The sequence below is a fragment of the Phalangium opilio genome, unplaced genomic scaffold (genome assembly GCF_054372755.1).
Source record: "Phalangium opilio isolate 3A_F unplaced genomic scaffold, DU_Popi_V2 ptg000070l_1, whole genome shotgun sequence".
Classification (NCBI taxonomy): domain Eukaryota; kingdom Metazoa; phylum Arthropoda; class Arachnida; order Opiliones; family Phalangiidae; genus Phalangium; species Phalangium opilio.
The window spans coordinates 3847615-3862712 of NW_028324182.1; the positions used below are offsets into that span (position 1 = coordinate 3847615).

General features: G+C 37.8%; 4 protein-coding genes across 4 annotated transcripts; 1 reads left to right on the plus strand and 3 right to left on the minus strand.

The window, feature by feature from the left end:
• Positions 1 to 175: 175 nt before the first annotated feature.
• Positions 176 to 6426, minus strand: Vps16A (vacuolar protein sorting 16). The gene is made up of 14 exons (XM_089842562.1): positions 6259 to 6426; positions 6086 to 6174; positions 5915 to 6015; positions 5716 to 5844; positions 5363 to 5635; positions 5160 to 5279; positions 4874 to 5099; positions 4480 to 4816; positions 3475 to 3757; positions 3185 to 3391; positions 1370 to 1474; positions 651 to 998; positions 483 to 586; positions 176 to 406 (listed from the first exon to the last, which is right to left on the minus strand). The coding sequence occupies exons 1-14, from the start codon at positions 6309 to 6311 to the stop codon at positions 265 to 267; spliced, it is 2517 nt and encodes an 838-aa protein (XP_089698688.1). The 5' UTR covers positions 6312 to 6426; the 3' UTR covers positions 176 to 264.
• A 477-nt stretch (positions 6427 to 6903) lies between these two features.
• LOC149661144 (ribosomal oxygenase 2-like) lies at positions 6904 to 9896 on the plus strand. Its single transcript, XM_089842572.1, has 8 exons — positions 6904 to 7075; positions 8010 to 8094; positions 8164 to 8659; positions 8721 to 8959; positions 9020 to 9137; positions 9209 to 9431; positions 9489 to 9613; positions 9685 to 9896. Exons 1-8 carry the CDS (start codon positions 7048 to 7050, stop codon positions 9850 to 9852), a joined length of 1482 nt encoding a protein of 493 aa, XP_089698698.1. The 5' UTR covers positions 6904 to 7047; the 3' UTR covers positions 9853 to 9896.
• A 99-nt stretch (positions 9897 to 9995) lies between these two features.
• Positions 9996 to 13553, minus strand: LOC149661145 (uncharacterized). Its single transcript, XM_089842554.1, has 2 exons — positions 10188 to 13553; positions 9996 to 10121 (listed from the first exon to the last, which is right to left on the minus strand). The coding sequence occupies exons 1-2, from the start codon at positions 13070 to 13072 to the stop codon at positions 10070 to 10072; spliced, it is 2937 nt and encodes a 978-aa protein (XP_089698680.1). The 5' UTR covers positions 13073 to 13553; the 3' UTR covers positions 9996 to 10069.
• A 142-nt stretch (positions 13554 to 13695) lies between these two features.
• Positions 13696 to 14812, minus strand: LOC149661146 (ubiquinone biosynthesis O-methyltransferase, mitochondrial-like). The gene is made up of 4 exons (XM_089842581.1): positions 14534 to 14812; positions 14227 to 14469; positions 13992 to 14151; positions 13696 to 13895 (listed from the first exon to the last, which is right to left on the minus strand). The coding sequence occupies exons 1-4, from the start codon at positions 14810 to 14812 to the stop codon at positions 13780 to 13782; spliced, it is 798 nt and encodes a 265-aa protein (XP_089698707.1). The 3' UTR covers positions 13696 to 13779.
• Between the last annotated feature and the right edge of the window lie 286 nt (positions 14813 to 15098).

Genomic DNA, 15098 nt, shown 5'->3' on the forward strand with positions numbered 1-15098 from the left:
GGGGTAAAACTTTGCCTTCTATCTCGCTTTTAGGCGCCTGCGCTGTAGTCTATTTGTATCATGAGAGTGCGCAGAGACGGATGGCAATATGTCAACCCCTTGTATGGCCCAATAATAACCTCGAAAAGGTCTATGGCAACAAACAAGATGGTGAAGCCACAATCATCACACCCCCTATATTTATAACTTTAATTTTAATCGCATAATTTACAAAATATATTGATTATGTTCTTAATTTAATGTCTGGAAAGTAATGTTCTTAATTTAATGTCTGGAAAGTTGCGCTTTCATAGAAGCAATTTTATCAACCAGAACCCTGTTTGTGGGTCCACATCTGCTTAACACTAATAAAAGCCCAGCTTCATCTTTTTGATCGAATGCGATCTTTGCCGCTTCTTCCAACATACTAATAATAAAGGGGAAATTAATTAGAAATTAACTTAAATTTTTAAATAAAAATTAAATAGCTTAACGTAACTTACCCAACTTTTGCGTAATATTTCACTTTATTTTCTTCTTTGACCTTAGTTACGTACTTTCTACCTTCAAACTGGTTATTGTACTTCATACAAACATCCACGAAAGGCTGATCAAATTTAATTAAATCAAATATTAAATTAAAACTAAAGACGATTAAATTTAAGTCTTACTTCGGCTCCAATAGGTGATCTCTTTGACTTGAAAAATCTATCAAGTTCGAGCCATTCCTGAATTTCCGCTAGAGCTAATATCTTAACCCACCAATAACGTCGATCAGGGATCTTAAATTCTTTATGAAAATCTTCCGCAAGTTTAAATTCCTTGTCTTTTATTAACTGGTTCAACATCTGAGTGACGGATAAGTCGCCGTAATTAGGCTGATTAAATTTTTCTCTCAATCTCAGCTGGTATTTTAGTAATTTAATTTGATCTTCAGTTTGTTGGTACGCGAAATCATTTTTACCACTTCTAAAAGCGATTGAAGCAGCGTGCAAAGTAGTTATGCGTTTCTCTGGCAACTAAAATAAGTCATGAGCAAAAATGATGACATTACTCGTTGCCTACGTAAATCAAGGCCTGTGCGCGGCGCCGATTTTTATTTTTCATTTACATCCTTAAGTTGCCAAATTCTCTCACCTGAGGCGCTATTAGCTGGACTTAAATAATTTGAAATGTTCATTTTTTGATCTCGCGCTTGAAATTTGAAATACTCATTTTCGAGCGCGTTTCGGTTCGGTCCAGCTAGCAATGCCATCTCGCGGTAAAATAGGGAGAAAATAAGAAGTCTCGTTTCTTAAAAGTCGCCCCCCTTCGAAACTACCACGCACAGGCCTTGATTAACGTAGGCAACGCATTATTTAAAAATAAAAACTTGAAAAGTATCTCTTACGCGCGTTTGATAGCTCTCCATCACGTGGCAATTTGCTTGAGCAGTGAAATTATCTTCTTGGTAGAACATATCGCGTAGCTTTTCCAAGCTATAATCTTTACAGAGCTAAATAATTGGAAAATAAAATTCTTAAAATTAATTTAATCGAACATAAACCCAGGGTGACCACAACAAAGCCTTGAAAAAAATATAGGAAAATAGGAAATTTACAATTGTTTTATAGGAAATTATAGGAGATGTTTCATTAAAAAAATAGGAAAATATAGGAGATGTTTCATTAAAAAAAATAGGAAAATATAGGATATTTGCCATTGAAAAAATAGAAAAATATAGGATAATTGCCATTGAAAAAAATAGGAAAATATAGGTTTCAAATGATTTGGAATTAGTAAGACATGATTTTCAACACAAACTGAAACAGTATTAAACAGTTCAATTTAAAAAGATTAAATAAAATTCGATAGCCAGATACCTCATGGAAATGACGGAATACTAAACTCAGGGCCCGATTAAGCAATTTTGCACACGGGGGCCGAGATAATTTGCGCCCTTTAAGTCGGAAAAAAAGGAACAGCAAATGTTGCTAAGGGGGAATAGTTAAACTCAATGCGCCCGCAACAAGCCTTGCGCCCGGGGCTAGCACCCCCTCGCCCCCCTTTAATCCGGCCCTGACTATAACATACTCAAAGGGCATCTCCCTATCTCTGGAACAACCAGAGTTACGAGCCTCCAAAGTAGTGTAATGCTATTGCTATGGAGTGGGCATGTTAGTGAACACTTTCCTCAATAACTTGGCTCCTGTTTACTCGATGCCCAAGTTTTTTGTATGGCATTGGTTGGATGGGGGGGGGGGCAAATAGGACTATAACATAATCAATGGACATCCCCGTATCTCTAGTAGAACCAGAGTTATGAGCCTCCAAATTTTTGGTGCAATGCTATTCCTATGGATGGTATGTTTTTGACCATTGTTCTAAATTACTCGGCCCCTTTATACTCGATCCCCAACTTTTTAGTATGGTTAGATGGGGAACTCAATGCGCCCCCAACAAGCCTTGTGCCCCCACCCACGGCCTCCCCTTTAATCCGACCCTGACTAAACTAAAACTAAAAACACGATCTGAAGCAAACGACAAGTTTCTTAACTCTATTTTTTGCCGTTTCCCCATAACATTTTCCATGGAGTAATTTTATCGGAGTGAGAATCATGTTCCTTAAAAGTGCCTTACATTGCAGCTAAGTTTCCTAAATTATTGCTCCATGGTGGCAGGCTAGCAGCATTAAACAAGCTAAACGTTAGCTTGTATTATTAATCCTTGGTGGCAGAAATGTAAAACTCATTCATGTCTGTCACACTTCAAATTTTTGAATGACATCTACTAAAACCAACAGTGGGGCGGCAAAGTTTGAGGGAATAAGACACATGTCGGCGATCCTGCCCTATAGGTGCCGCCTGTCCCGTGTCCGCCGGAGGTGACTTACCCCAATTCCACCTTCCGTCACCTCCCAAGTAAACCTCAATCCTTCCCTGCTTCTACACATACGACCTAGCGGCCCCCATCAGTGCTGGGCCGCGTAGGGTCTCCCGCTCAATTCTTCCTGGTGCTCAAAGCCTAACGGTTAAGCACTAGTGTTGTAGGTGGGAAAAAAAAAAAAAAAAACCAACAGTGAGCGCGCGCAAAATATGAAAAAATTTCGAAAAATAGGAAAATATAGGAAAATTGTCTAAATTATAGGAACTAATAGGAAGGTATCGAAAAAATAGGAAAAATTATAAAATATAGGAATTGTGGTCACCCTGTAAACCTAATTTACTTTCAAAAATAGCGCGTATGCGGCTGGAAACTTGTTTATTGTTTGTAGAAACTCCCCAAATTGAAGTTGATCTTGAAAATACTTAATAACCATATAAACTAAATCAGTATCACCACTATCAATGGCTTTAACCATGGCTTGTTGACCCTCGTCCAGTTTTATAAGCAGGGGAACTTGTTGGGAAGCCCTTGGCTCATAATCCAGCAACTAATTAATGATAATGGTTGAAATAATTAATTAAAATTTCGGGTCCCGCTTGCGAGAAGATATTGACTCGGGAATATTAGTACTTTGATGGCCAATTTTCTTTTTCCATACTCTACAGCTTTATTCGCAATTTCCGAGTAGGAAATTCCAGGAGTGTCTCCGAGTTTATTGGCAATATCCATAGCGCACTTTTCTTCATTCGCTTCCTGTTCCCTCTTAACTTTATTACAAGCCCAGTGAGCTAATATCCTGGATGCTCCTTCAGATTCGGGGATTTTTAAATATTTGCTAATACGAATGGCCAGATAGTAATGTCTTCTCAGTACCAATCTATCCAACAATACCGCTTCGCCTAAACATTCCAACCTACGTCATTCAGTTAAGTAATAAAAAACAAGATGGTCTAGCCCATAATTAAGCCACATCGTTTACGTACTCTCGCTTTCCCTACTACAATAAATATACTTCTAGTGAAATATCCCCTAATATAACAGTCAGAGGGAATAATTTTTCAATCGCTGCTTGGCAAAGAGAACCAAATATCGCCAAAGCCCGTTACTAAATTACTAATATTACTACTACTACCACTACTACTCAGGTAAAACTATTAGTCCCATCGATACCTTGTAGCTAAGAAGAAGCCAAAAAATTTCCAAAGCGCGCTTCTAGAATTCTCGCCCGCTCGGACCGGTTCTACATCCACCCCATTCCTCTCTCCCTCTCTCTCTTAGAGCTAAATCAGCACAGCTCGTAGATCTCTCTCCTATCTCTGCAACACTCTTTCAACAAGCGAATATAGAGAAGGCATGCCATAGGTCCCGGGTTCTATTCCCGGTGGCGGTGGAGAAGAAAATAAATATTATAAATTTAAAAATCGTCACACACATGAAAAATATGGAGCCAGCGCCACCTAGAAGTGATTTTTCGAAGTACTATTTAAAAATAGCGAACGAAACATCATCATCATCATCATCATCTTCTTCTTCTTCTTCTTCTACACACCAGGTCAAACTAATACCCCATCGTGTATACGATGTGGCTAAAAAAGATGTCATTTCGCGCCTAGAGTATATAATATAAAAGGATACTGAACAATGGTAAGAGGTAAACCAATCTGATACATTCTGACGGCGTTTAAAACTCTTAAAGATTGACCTTTACGGACAAAGTGGTCTGGGTTTATTGATGGGGCAAAGTTTTTACCAAAAGAAGCGGCCCTCAGTAACATTTTTTGAACTGAAGGTAGCCATTCAAATCCAGCGGCTCTAATACACTGATCAACGGCTAATTCCAAATGATTTGAAGCGCGAATCATGGACATGTAGTCGTCAGCTTTATGACTCCTTTTTTGAAATTCTTTCGAGGCTTCTAATAAGAGAGCTCCCGGAGCCACAGAGGCAATTCTGAAGATTTCTGTTACAACAGCTGCCAAGAATAATACATTAAACCTAATGTAATATAAACTTGGCGACTAAAATTTACTCGGAACTTTTTGTAGCAATTCGTGAGTTGTATTTGTAATTATTCTAGCACCATCTATTTCCGGGACCAAATGGATTTTGGAATCAAAATTGTAGTTGATGAAATCTTTATCCATTCCAATGACCAATAATAATTTATCCCAGTAACTAAGAAGAGCTTGATTTCCACACCAGACTAATTGATGCGGTCGTGTCGGGCAGCTAGTATCAAATTCGCAATGTTTCTTCTGAAAAATAAAAAATACTTAAAACAAACTAAAAATGTAAATTTGAAGAATTATTATTACTTGGAAATTGGTTGTTCCAATCCAAATTGCTCCAGAATCAGAAAACAGAGCTAAATTACGATTATTAGGTGAAATAGCCATTTCAATAATTGCATTGATTTTTTTGGAAAATTCTGGTTTCTAAAATTAGTTTTTACTTTTAGATAAATAACGGTCAATTAATTAAATTTACATGTTTGAAAAGAAAAAATGTTAAACCCTACCACTTCTACACAACTCTTATCAGAACTTTCTCGACCAACCAAATAGAGGGTGGCGTTTTTAGCGACTAAAGCTTTGGTTTCATTATCCTCGGTATATACAAGCCAACTACTAGGAGGGCAATCTAAGCCTGGAATTTCCGCCATCCTTTTTGGACTAGGGTTTCTGAGATTATTAATGTAAAATATTCTGTAAGACGCTGTTAACAACGCTATCCCCACATTTTGAAAGCCATTGAAGACTTTGCATTCTAATACTTTAGTGTCTTTGACTTCCTAAGAGAGATAAAGTGCTCGGTATGAAAATTAAACGGCTAAATAAATCAAAATGCCGTACGGTTTTTTTAATTTTTTACCTGGCCCATTGTAAAGGATTCCTGCATTGTTCCAAATATATCATAAACTAAAATGACTCCATTATCTTGCACGCATAATAAATCTTCGGTGCTGGACCATGCCATATGAATCAGCTTACCACTGTTCCACTAACGATAATATTATTTAAACAGAGATATAACATCTAAAAATTAATTAGCTAATCTTTATTTTTCAGACCTTTATTGAATGCATGAGATGTCCAGAGGAGGAATACAAATGAATGACTGGTTTGCCGCTGGCATTAACTTTTGTGATTTTCTTCTCATCTCTAACTAATGCTATTGTTGTAAAAACATATACCTAAGTGTTAAGGGACACTGAAAGACTTCACCCCAATTTAATAGCTACCTATTGGTCCCCCAAATGGTGCTGCTGCAACAATAGTATCAGAAAGATTTATCTTGTCGCTCCATCCCATTGAATATAACTCCGTTTTCCTTTAAAATTGTAGGAAAACTTCGCTAAGCCTTAGCTTTTTTTCATGTTTTGAACTTTTGATTGGTTTGAAATTTTATATTTACCTATAAAATACGTTTTTGCCAAGGGGATTCCAGTCCGACGTGAAAAAAGCCATTTTAATCTAGTTAATCTTGGCAATTTTAATGTTATTTAACTTCGATAATTAATGTTTATTCATATTTAATGCTCCACTGGCCAACCCACCTTCGGAGATAAAGCAGACGAAATTTCATATATTAGCCAAGCCAATGAGATAGAATATATGTATTAAATCTAGAGTTACAATTCAAATCGGCCGGGCTTACCGCGAAACACTGTTTTAGCACGTTTATCAAAACATGACAGCGCCATCTGTGAGCCTCTAGTGGAACTAATTACAACGTTTAGTTGCTTACTTGCAATCAGAAACATCGTTATGATTTTTATTTCATCTATTTATTAGATTAAAAAGGACTAGAGTTTTTATTATTTAACTTGCGTATTTTATTTAACACGTTTAACAAACTATCAGCTTGTTACACAGATTATAGCAGTAGACGCGGTGCTAAAACAGTTCTTCTGGTGATTAATAGGGTGCGCCGACAAAAAGTTTATCGCGAAACGTCGATCTCGAGATCCCATGTTGTGACTCTAGGCTTAATACATATATTCTATCTCATTGAATTTGATATTAGCCATATCTTTTCGCCATCTGGCGTCACATTCTAGAAAATTTAAAACTGAAGTGACAACTTGACAAGTCTGAACGAAAGAAGTACGCGTGGTTGTTTAGCAAATTTTGTCGGGTCTTAGTCTTAGCTTCATTTATCGCAATTACACCGTTAATTTCGGTAACCCACAATAATTAAGACATGCCTAAAGGTCGAAAAAAGAATCCCAGTAAGTACATTTACTATTAAAATACGAAGCAGCCTTTTTTAGGGAACCTTTGCATTTCCAGTCAAAGCCTTTTTTATTTCAAGGAAAAGTTCATGTAACATAACATAACATCATACTTTTAACAAACGGCCTTTTCGAAATATATAAAGAAAAATATTAAGAACGCCATAAAGGCTATCTCTTTTTACAAAATAATTAGAATTTAATCAGTCTTAAAAACGAAGACTGACGCTCCACCATTGGGTTAGTGGCGTCTGCTAAACCAAACAATTCAACCAATCCCGTTTGGGCGAGAGGTTCGGGCTAGCAGACGCCACTATACCAATGGCGGCGAAGAAGGGCCGGAAATAACTTCGGAAAAATTTACTGGTCAACCGTCCAGTGACCGCCTTAGTTTTTAAAAATTTGTGGGCCATTTTGAATTTTTATTGGACAATGTCCAGTGTCCTGTCCGGCCCTGCGGCGCAGTAGTCCTCGTTTTTAAGACTAATTAAATGCTAATTATTTAGTAATAGGAGATAATTTATTTTTCCTTTTTTATTTTGAAAAAGGCCGTTCTTTTAAGGTATAATGTTTATGTTACTTGAACTTTTCCTTTGATGAACTTTTCCTTTGATGAACTTTTCCTTTTCTTTCGATTACTTATCCTTTTCCTTTCATGTACTTGTCAAAATTTTCGTCAATTTATTGTATTTGTATTTACCATTGTGGTCCTAGTTCCACTAAATATAAAACGGAACAATAAAAAACCAAAACATTTTGAACATGAAACTAAGCCTTGGTCAATATGGCGGCTTATTATGGCCGGCGCCGGGCCGCCGGGAACTTTGAATAATTGAAAGGGCTCGTTGACACGTTGGGCTTGCAAAGGCCTAAATGTAGTTTTTATTCGTTAAGCTTTTTTTTTTAAAAAAAAATTATGTTATACAATAAGAAAACTCAAAAAACGGGGAATCTAAGGCATCTGAGTCAAAAACCGAGTTACAAAATGAAAAACGTGGATTAGATAGTGAAATAACGTAAGACTGTTGTAACCACGTACCCTTTTGTGTGAAGTAGGAATCGAAGATTGTTAAAATTTTCCACAGATCTAATGGAGTTAAAAAACTTAAAACTGACTCTACATTAAACGTTGAGGTTAAAAATCCATTGGAACACATTCTAAAGGGTATTGAAGTTTCAAATTTCCTTGAAAATTACTGGGAAAAGAAACCCTTAGTACTTCACGCCAAGGATTCAAAACCAACTATCAATGATGGGGTATTTTCAAAATCTATCCTCGAAAATCTATTGAAAGATGAGGACATAAGATTTGGTCGAGATATTCACGCGTGTCGATGCGTTAATGGAGTTACTGAAGACAAAAATCCTAAAAAACCAAACAAAGTTACTCAAAAAGATTTCAAACGATTGTTTGAAGATCTTGGAGCAACAATACAGTTCCACCAACCTCAAAGATTTGTTGATTCCCTATGGGACATAATGGAAAAACTTGAGACACAATTTTCTTGCCTCTTTGGGGCAAATACTTATATTACTCCTGTTGGTACCCAAGGGTTGGCCCCTCATTACGATGATGTTGAAGTGAGATTATATCACACGGGTTGGTTTGGAATTGCGGCGATTTACCTATTTCGTCAACTAGGTTTTTATAATTCAACTTGAGGGCGAAAAACACTGGAAACTTTACGAAGCCCCTGTTAAACATGCCAGGGAATACAAGAGTAACTTACCTTCGGAAACAATTGGGGAACCAACGCATGATTTCATTTTAAAACCTGGTGATGTTCTTTACATGCCAAGAGGGACAATTCACGAGGCTAATTCACCAACAGATTGCGATAGTCATTCGACGCATATAACTCTTAGCACTTACCAGAAACAGTACGTCATAGGTTCCCTGCAGTGTAATTAAAAATATTTTACCTGGTGGTAACATTTCAGTTCTTGGGGTGATTACTTGTTGTCAACGTTTGGAGAAATAATTGAAAATGTAATGTCAAACTCTGAAAAGTTTAGGAAAGGGTTGCCTATCGGCTATCTACAATCTCCGCTCAATAAGGTAATAGTTACGTCCAAGTACTTAAGGAGTTAGCCCTAACTACAAGGACATACCTGACTTCATTCAAATAGGATTATTTTACGGAACTTATGAATGAAATCCCTAAAGCAATGCAATCCCCATTACCATCTTCGCAAAGTTTAATCGAAGATTTTACTCTGTCTCGTTTACCTCCTTTTGGGATTGACCCTGAGAATCTGGAACAATGTCCAGATGGAATTCCACCGAAATTAGAGAGCGCCGTGAAATTATCTTACCCAAAACACACTGCATTTTGTATTGGACAGCCCGATGGTAAGTTCAGGGAGCGCTGATTTAAAGTTGTAAATTTTAAACGACAACTTTTTAAAGCCGATGGTGATGAAGATGAAGATGATGATGATGATGACGATGGGGAAGAAAACAATCTTTTAGTTTATACTTCGATTTTCAATAATAGAAAGAATCATATGATTTCTTCGAAAGACGCTGTGGATGTGAGATGCTGCGAATTACAAGTTTATATTTCAACGCGAAACTTGGGGTTAAATTTTGATTATTTTTTTAGACTACAATAGGAACTTTGAAATTTCCTGAAAATTACGCTGATGCCTTTAAACAATTATTGTCCAGTGAAGAATTCATTCGAGTTAAAGAACTTAAACTTGACTCAGATTCGGAAAAAGAGCAATTTGCAATGTCCTTATGGGCCCAACATTTACTGCTTGTGCAATAATTATGTTCAAATTAACTAATGAATAGAAACAGTTTTTGACTTTATTTTAGCAAGTATTTTTACTTCGGAACCTGATAATTGATAAAACGGGAGAAAACAGGTAATATTTTTAAATACTTTTATTTATTCTCAAGGAAATATATGTTAAGCCAACAATCGTATACATATTTAAGATTCATAAACGTTAGATTCTTTTGGCTCTGTTTTTGAAACGTGCTTAAGTAGACACCTCGGGTGAAATCATTTGATTCGGGTGAAAATTATCGAAACTGAAACGATTTAAAATAGGAATTAAAAACCGGTTTAATTACGCGGTAGAATTAGATATCTCTTACGATCCGGCGTTTTCTTTATTGCTTCGTAAATAATTCAGAGCTTCCGCGACTTTATTTCCAATCCAGTTCTTTTCTTCCTTCAATGGTAGTGTTAGGAGGACAGCCAAAATGAAGAATTCCTTAAGGATGCAAAGCTTCGTGAAAGAGAATCCCCAGGTTTGGTTTTTAATCGAGATGGGAGTTGATCTGTTATTTATCCTTGCTTTGTCAACGATAAACCTTTCTCGACGGACTTCCAATGATTGTGGTCTAGTTTCGGATCGTTGTTCCGAGGCCACTCTCCTGGTTTCGGAATATCTTTTCAATTCTTGTAGTCGTCTGGATTCAAGGTCCGTAGATCCTGAACGACTCGACTGTAGTCTTGAACTCCTGGTTCGCTGGGATTCCCGTAATTCTCTCCTTGTGGACTCACGCCTGGGTTCAGTGTCCATGAATCGTTCTGTGTTAATTGTTTCTCGCTTTGAGGAAATTGCATAATTCCTTATTCGCTGGGATTCCCGTAATTCTCTCCTGGATTCAGTGTCCCTGTATTGTTCTGGTTTAGATAGTTCTTGCCTTGCGAAGGTCACGGCTCGCTGTGTTTCCCGCATTTCTCTCCTTGTAGTCTCCCGTCTGGATTCTTGTTCTTCTCGCCTTGAGGAATCTCTGGATCTTCGGGATTCGCTACGTTCTAACCTTGTATCCTCGCGTCTTGCTTCTGAATAATCCCTTATTTGTAGTCTAGGATATTCACGTCTCGATTCTCTTAGTTGTCGGGATGAGCTACCTTGACGCCTGGAAGATTCGCGTCGTTCAGTAGTTTGCATTAAACTCGATTGCCGACGCTCTTCAGAGACCCGACTTCTTTGGGTTTCTTGCCTTATAGCCGATTCTCGTCTTTCTTCTGATTCCCTGAATCTCTGGTTTTCACCTACTCGTCTGGATTCTTGCCTGGTTTCGATAGATTTGAAGCGTTGGATTTCTGATAGTGGTGTCCTGATGGAAGAGACTCGTTCTGTCCTTATCGCCGCGCGTTGGATCATTCGGGATGAGTCATCTTTAGGGGAAGCGGAACCACGCCTTGTTTCAGAGGACGCTCGTCGGGTTTCATCTCGTCTTGTTAATGTATTTCTGAATCGTTGAGTCTCAGAGTCTGCGGGTTGTCTTCTAGAAGAATCTCTCCTTGTTTCAGTCTCAATGATTTGCTGTCTTGAGAGTTCCCGTCGAGTTACCAAAGATTGTCGTCTTGAAGTGTCACGCCTATTTTCGGTTTCTACGGACTGTCGTCTTGAATCTCGTCTATTTTCGGTTTCTACGGACTGTCGTCTTGAATCTCGTCTATTTTCGGTTTCTACGGACTGTCGTCTTGAATCTCGTCTATTTTCGGTTTCTACGGACTGTCGTCTTGAATCTCGTCTATTTTCGGTTTCTACGGACTGTCGTCTTGAATCTCGTCTATTTTCGGTTTCTACGGACTGTCGTCTTGAATCTCGTCTATTTTCGATTTCTACGGACTGTCGTCTTGAAGAATCTCGCCTATTTTCGGTTTCCACGGGCTGACGTCTTGAAATATCTCGCCTTTTTTCAGTTTCAACGGACTGACGTCTTGAAGAATCTCGTCTACTTTCAGTGGACTGTCGTCTTGAAGTATCTCGCCTATTTTCAGTTTCCACGGGCTGACGTCTTGAATTATCTCGCATATTTTCAGTTTCCACGGGCTGACGTCTTGAATTATCTCGCCTATTTTCAGTTTCCACGGACTGTCGTCTTGAGGTATCTCGCCTAGTTTCAGTTTCCATGGACTGTCGTCTTGACGTATCTCGTATAGTTTCACTTTCAACGGACTGTCGTCTTGAAGTATCTCGTCTACTTTCAGTGGACTGTCGTCTTGAAGTATCTCGCCTATTTTTAGTTTCCACGGGCTGACGTCTTGAAGTATCTCGCCTATTTTCAGTTTCCACGGGCTGACGTCTTGAATTATATCGCCTATTTTCAGTTTCCACGGACTGTCGTCTTGAGGTATCTCGCCTAGTTTCAGTTTCCATGGACTGTCGTCTTGACGTATCTCGCCTAGTTTCACTTTCAGTGGACTGTTGTCTTGAAGTATCTCGCCTATTTTCAGTTTCCACGGACTGTGGTCTTGAAGAATCTCGTCTACTTTCAGTGGACTGACGTCTTGAAGTATCTCGCCTAGCTTCAGTTTCTACGGACTGTGGTCTTGAAGAATCTCTTCTACTTTCAGTGGACTGTCGTCTTGAAGTATCTCGCTTAGTTTCAGTTTCCATGGGTTGTCGTCTTGAAGTATCTCGCCCAGTTTCAGTTTCCATGGGTTGTCGTCTTGAAGTATCTCGCCTAGTTTCAGTTTCCATGGATTGTCGTCTTGAAGTGTCTCGCCTAGTTTCAGTTTCCATGGGTTGTCGTCTTGAAGTATCTCGCCTAGTTTCAGCTTCAGTGTATTGCCTCCTAGTGTCGATATTAATTAGTCTCCTTGAGGAATCCCGTGAGGTTTCGGCAACTTGTCTCCTCGTGGAATGTACTTGAAGTACACTTGACCTCTGCGTGGTTTCTTGGTCTCTGAATCGTCTAGTTTCGACTCTTCGCGATGGTTCCTGACGGATTTGCGTATTTCTCCTGGTTTCGACGACCTCCCTTCTCCTGACAAGTTTTATGTCAAAGATTTTCGGAGTTTCGGGAAAGAGTGACGTGTTAGGAAGGTAGATTTTGCGGTCTGGTACTTTACAATGGAATTCATTAGAGGCGGCCATTTTTGTCAAGTTACTGAGCTGCGAAGTAAGACATTCTTGACTTCCGTCCCCTAAGAGACTGGACTTGAAAGCGAAAACAGCAGTTAAGTTGACCAAGACACATATGACAGTCACTTTCAAAGGTGGTCTAGCCCACTTCATGACTGTTTTTCTTGGTTGTTTCCTGGTTCTTGAATCCCTTTTGGTGTTCAGAGTACTTTTCACGACAATCGAGGAACTCGTTGTGTAGAAAGCTACGAATTTTGGTTGCTTTTATACCAAAAATTCCTAGACTTCATCCATTTTTCGTTGCGTTATCTCAGTTTGACAGGACCATAGAAATTGTGGATTAAAGGGATAATGAAGTGGAAAAAGAAGTTGTTTTTAATGAAGGGTGTATCACAAGTTTGAAATTGATTATAAATTAACGAGAAGGTTTTGGTGAGTTACCCTAATGTTTTTACGCGTATTATAAAAATAACTTCATTTTCTCTTTAATCTCTCTTGTTTTAGTTAGGCGTATCTCTTACATACGGATTTACCCGAAAATCCCGGTTTAATATTAGTTTTGTATGGATTAGGGATTATGAAAGTTAATAAAGGAAAAATGATGTTTGTGTAAGTACAGAGACATCCTCTTATCTCTGTACAACAGCTTTTTGAAAATCCCTCCACCTAAAACTGGGGCACTAAGCTCTTGTATTGCTTCCCCCCCCCCATTGTTTTTGGTGCGAAACCATCGTTGAGTGTTTGTCTGAATTAAAACTTTTACGCAATTAATGCGATTATTTTGAAGCAAAGTTTTAATATTTTATAATTTATTATCTACAAATTTCCATATTTTTATCAGCTACAAATTTTGATTCAAATCATGATCTTTTAATCGCGTGTAACATGTAGCTGTCACTCATATCTTTGCACCAATGAAATTTCATTGTCACTGGGTTGTATTTAATTCCGTGTAGGGCTCTAATTTCGCATCCTCCTGATGGAAAAAAAAAATTAAAAAATATCTTATTTGCTGAATGCTGATCCTAAAGGCACAGTGTTAATTAAAAATTAAATTTGACAATGAACTGACTGATTTCTAGCCATTTTGATAACTCTTGCGGAGTAACAAATTTATCCCACTCATGAATTCCATTTGGAATGATTCCTAGAACTTTTTCGGCTAAAATAATCGCGGTTATGTAGGATAAAACGGTTCTATTCAAAGTTGAAAAAAACAGCGAACCATTTTTCTGGAAAAATAGAGATCATAATTAATTTCTAATCGCTGAAGTCAAAACCCGTCCCTAAATATTAATTTAATTTACTTTAGTTAGATCAACAGCTGTTTCGACAAACTCTTCTTGTCTCTCCACATGCTCTATAACTTCACTCGCTATGACGCCATCAAATTTCTCAAAATGAGACGGCAACAAGTCACTACTCTGACCGCAAATATATTCAATTCTATTTGAAATCTTCCGGTCTTTTTCCTTGTGAATATTTCCTTGATTGATATTTTCTGGTTCAGGATCAATTCCCGTCATTTCGGCTCCTAATCGAGCCAATGGCTAATAAATAAATTATTTAAACGAAAGAAATCATTATTTATTTTCGAACTAAGGCGGGTGTTACCTCACTGAGAAAGCCAACTCCGCATCCAATATCGAGTAATTTAAATCCAATTAAAGGCATAGATTTGTCAATATTTTGCTGGTTAGTTACATTCTCCAAATTGGAGTTAATTAACCCATCTCTAATGAATGGAACCCGAACTTGATTCAGTAAGTATAGAGGGTCTTGGGCTGAATTTTCCCACCATGTCTTCGCAAGATCTTGGAAAGTATGCTTAGATTGAGAGGCGCTAATACGAGAAGCTAATTGCTTCATGGCTGTGTTAAATGCTTGAGCCATGTTTTAAAATAATTATTTCTTGCCAACAATGAACTTTGTTTAGAAAAATAATAACTGAGATCGGTAAAGTCACTTTTATAATTTTATTGTTAGTGCTGACGGTTATACCTGACCTTTGACCTAGTACCTTTTCCCTTGTTTCAAATGTAATGTAATGACATGTAATATTTATGATTCTGAATAAATTAGAACTGCTAATGTAATTAACAAATTACAGTTTTATCGTTAATTATACGTTATACGAAAGATTATGAAAGAAATTTAAGTCACTTAGTGCTGACGGGGG

Bases quoted from the DNA above. Each gene is read 5' to 3' on its own strand.
- LOC149661146 (XM_089842581.1), bottom strand. From the start codon at position 14,812: ATGGCTCAAGCATTTAACACAGCCATGAAGCAATTAGCTTCTCGTATT. The intron at 14,152-14,226 runs GTAAATTAAATT...CTATTTTTCCAG, and splicing joins CAGCTGTTGATCTAACTAAA to AAAAATGGTTCGCTGTTTTT. The intron at 13,896-13,991 runs GTCAGTTCATTG...TTTTTCCATCAG, and splicing joins ATCAAAATGGCTAGAAATCA to GAGGATGCGAAATTAGAGCC.
- LOC149661145 (XM_089842554.1), bottom strand. From the start codon at position 13,072: ATGAAGTGGGCTAGACCACCTTTGAAAGTGACTGTCATATGTGTCTTG. The intron at 10,122-10,187 runs GTAAGAGATATC...AAATCGTTTCAG, and splicing joins AATAAAGAAAACGCCGGATC to TTTCGATAATTTTCACCCGA.
- LOC149661144 (XM_089842572.1), top strand. From the start codon at position 7,048: ATGCCTAAAGGTCGAAAAAAGAATCCCA. The intron at 7,076-8,009 runs GTAAGTACATTT...TTATACAATAAG, and splicing joins AGGTCGAAAAAAGAATCCCA to AAAACTCAAAAAACGGGGAA. The intron at 8,095-8,163 runs GTAAGACTGTTG...AATTTTCCACAG, and splicing joins GGATTAGATAGTGAAATAAC to ATCTAATGGAGTTAAAAAAC.
- Vps16A (XM_089842562.1), bottom strand. From the start codon at position 6,311: ATGGCTTTTTTCACGTCGGACTGGAATCCCCTTGGCAAAAACGTATTT. The intron at 5,845-5,914 runs GTCTGAAAAATA...TATTATCGTTAG, and splicing joins ATCTCATGCATTCAATAAAG to TGGAACAGTGGTAAGCTGAT. The intron at 4,817-4,873 runs GTAAATTTTAGT...TATTCTTGGCAG, and splicing joins ATTGCTACAAAAAGTTCCGA to CTGTTGTAACAGAAATCTTC.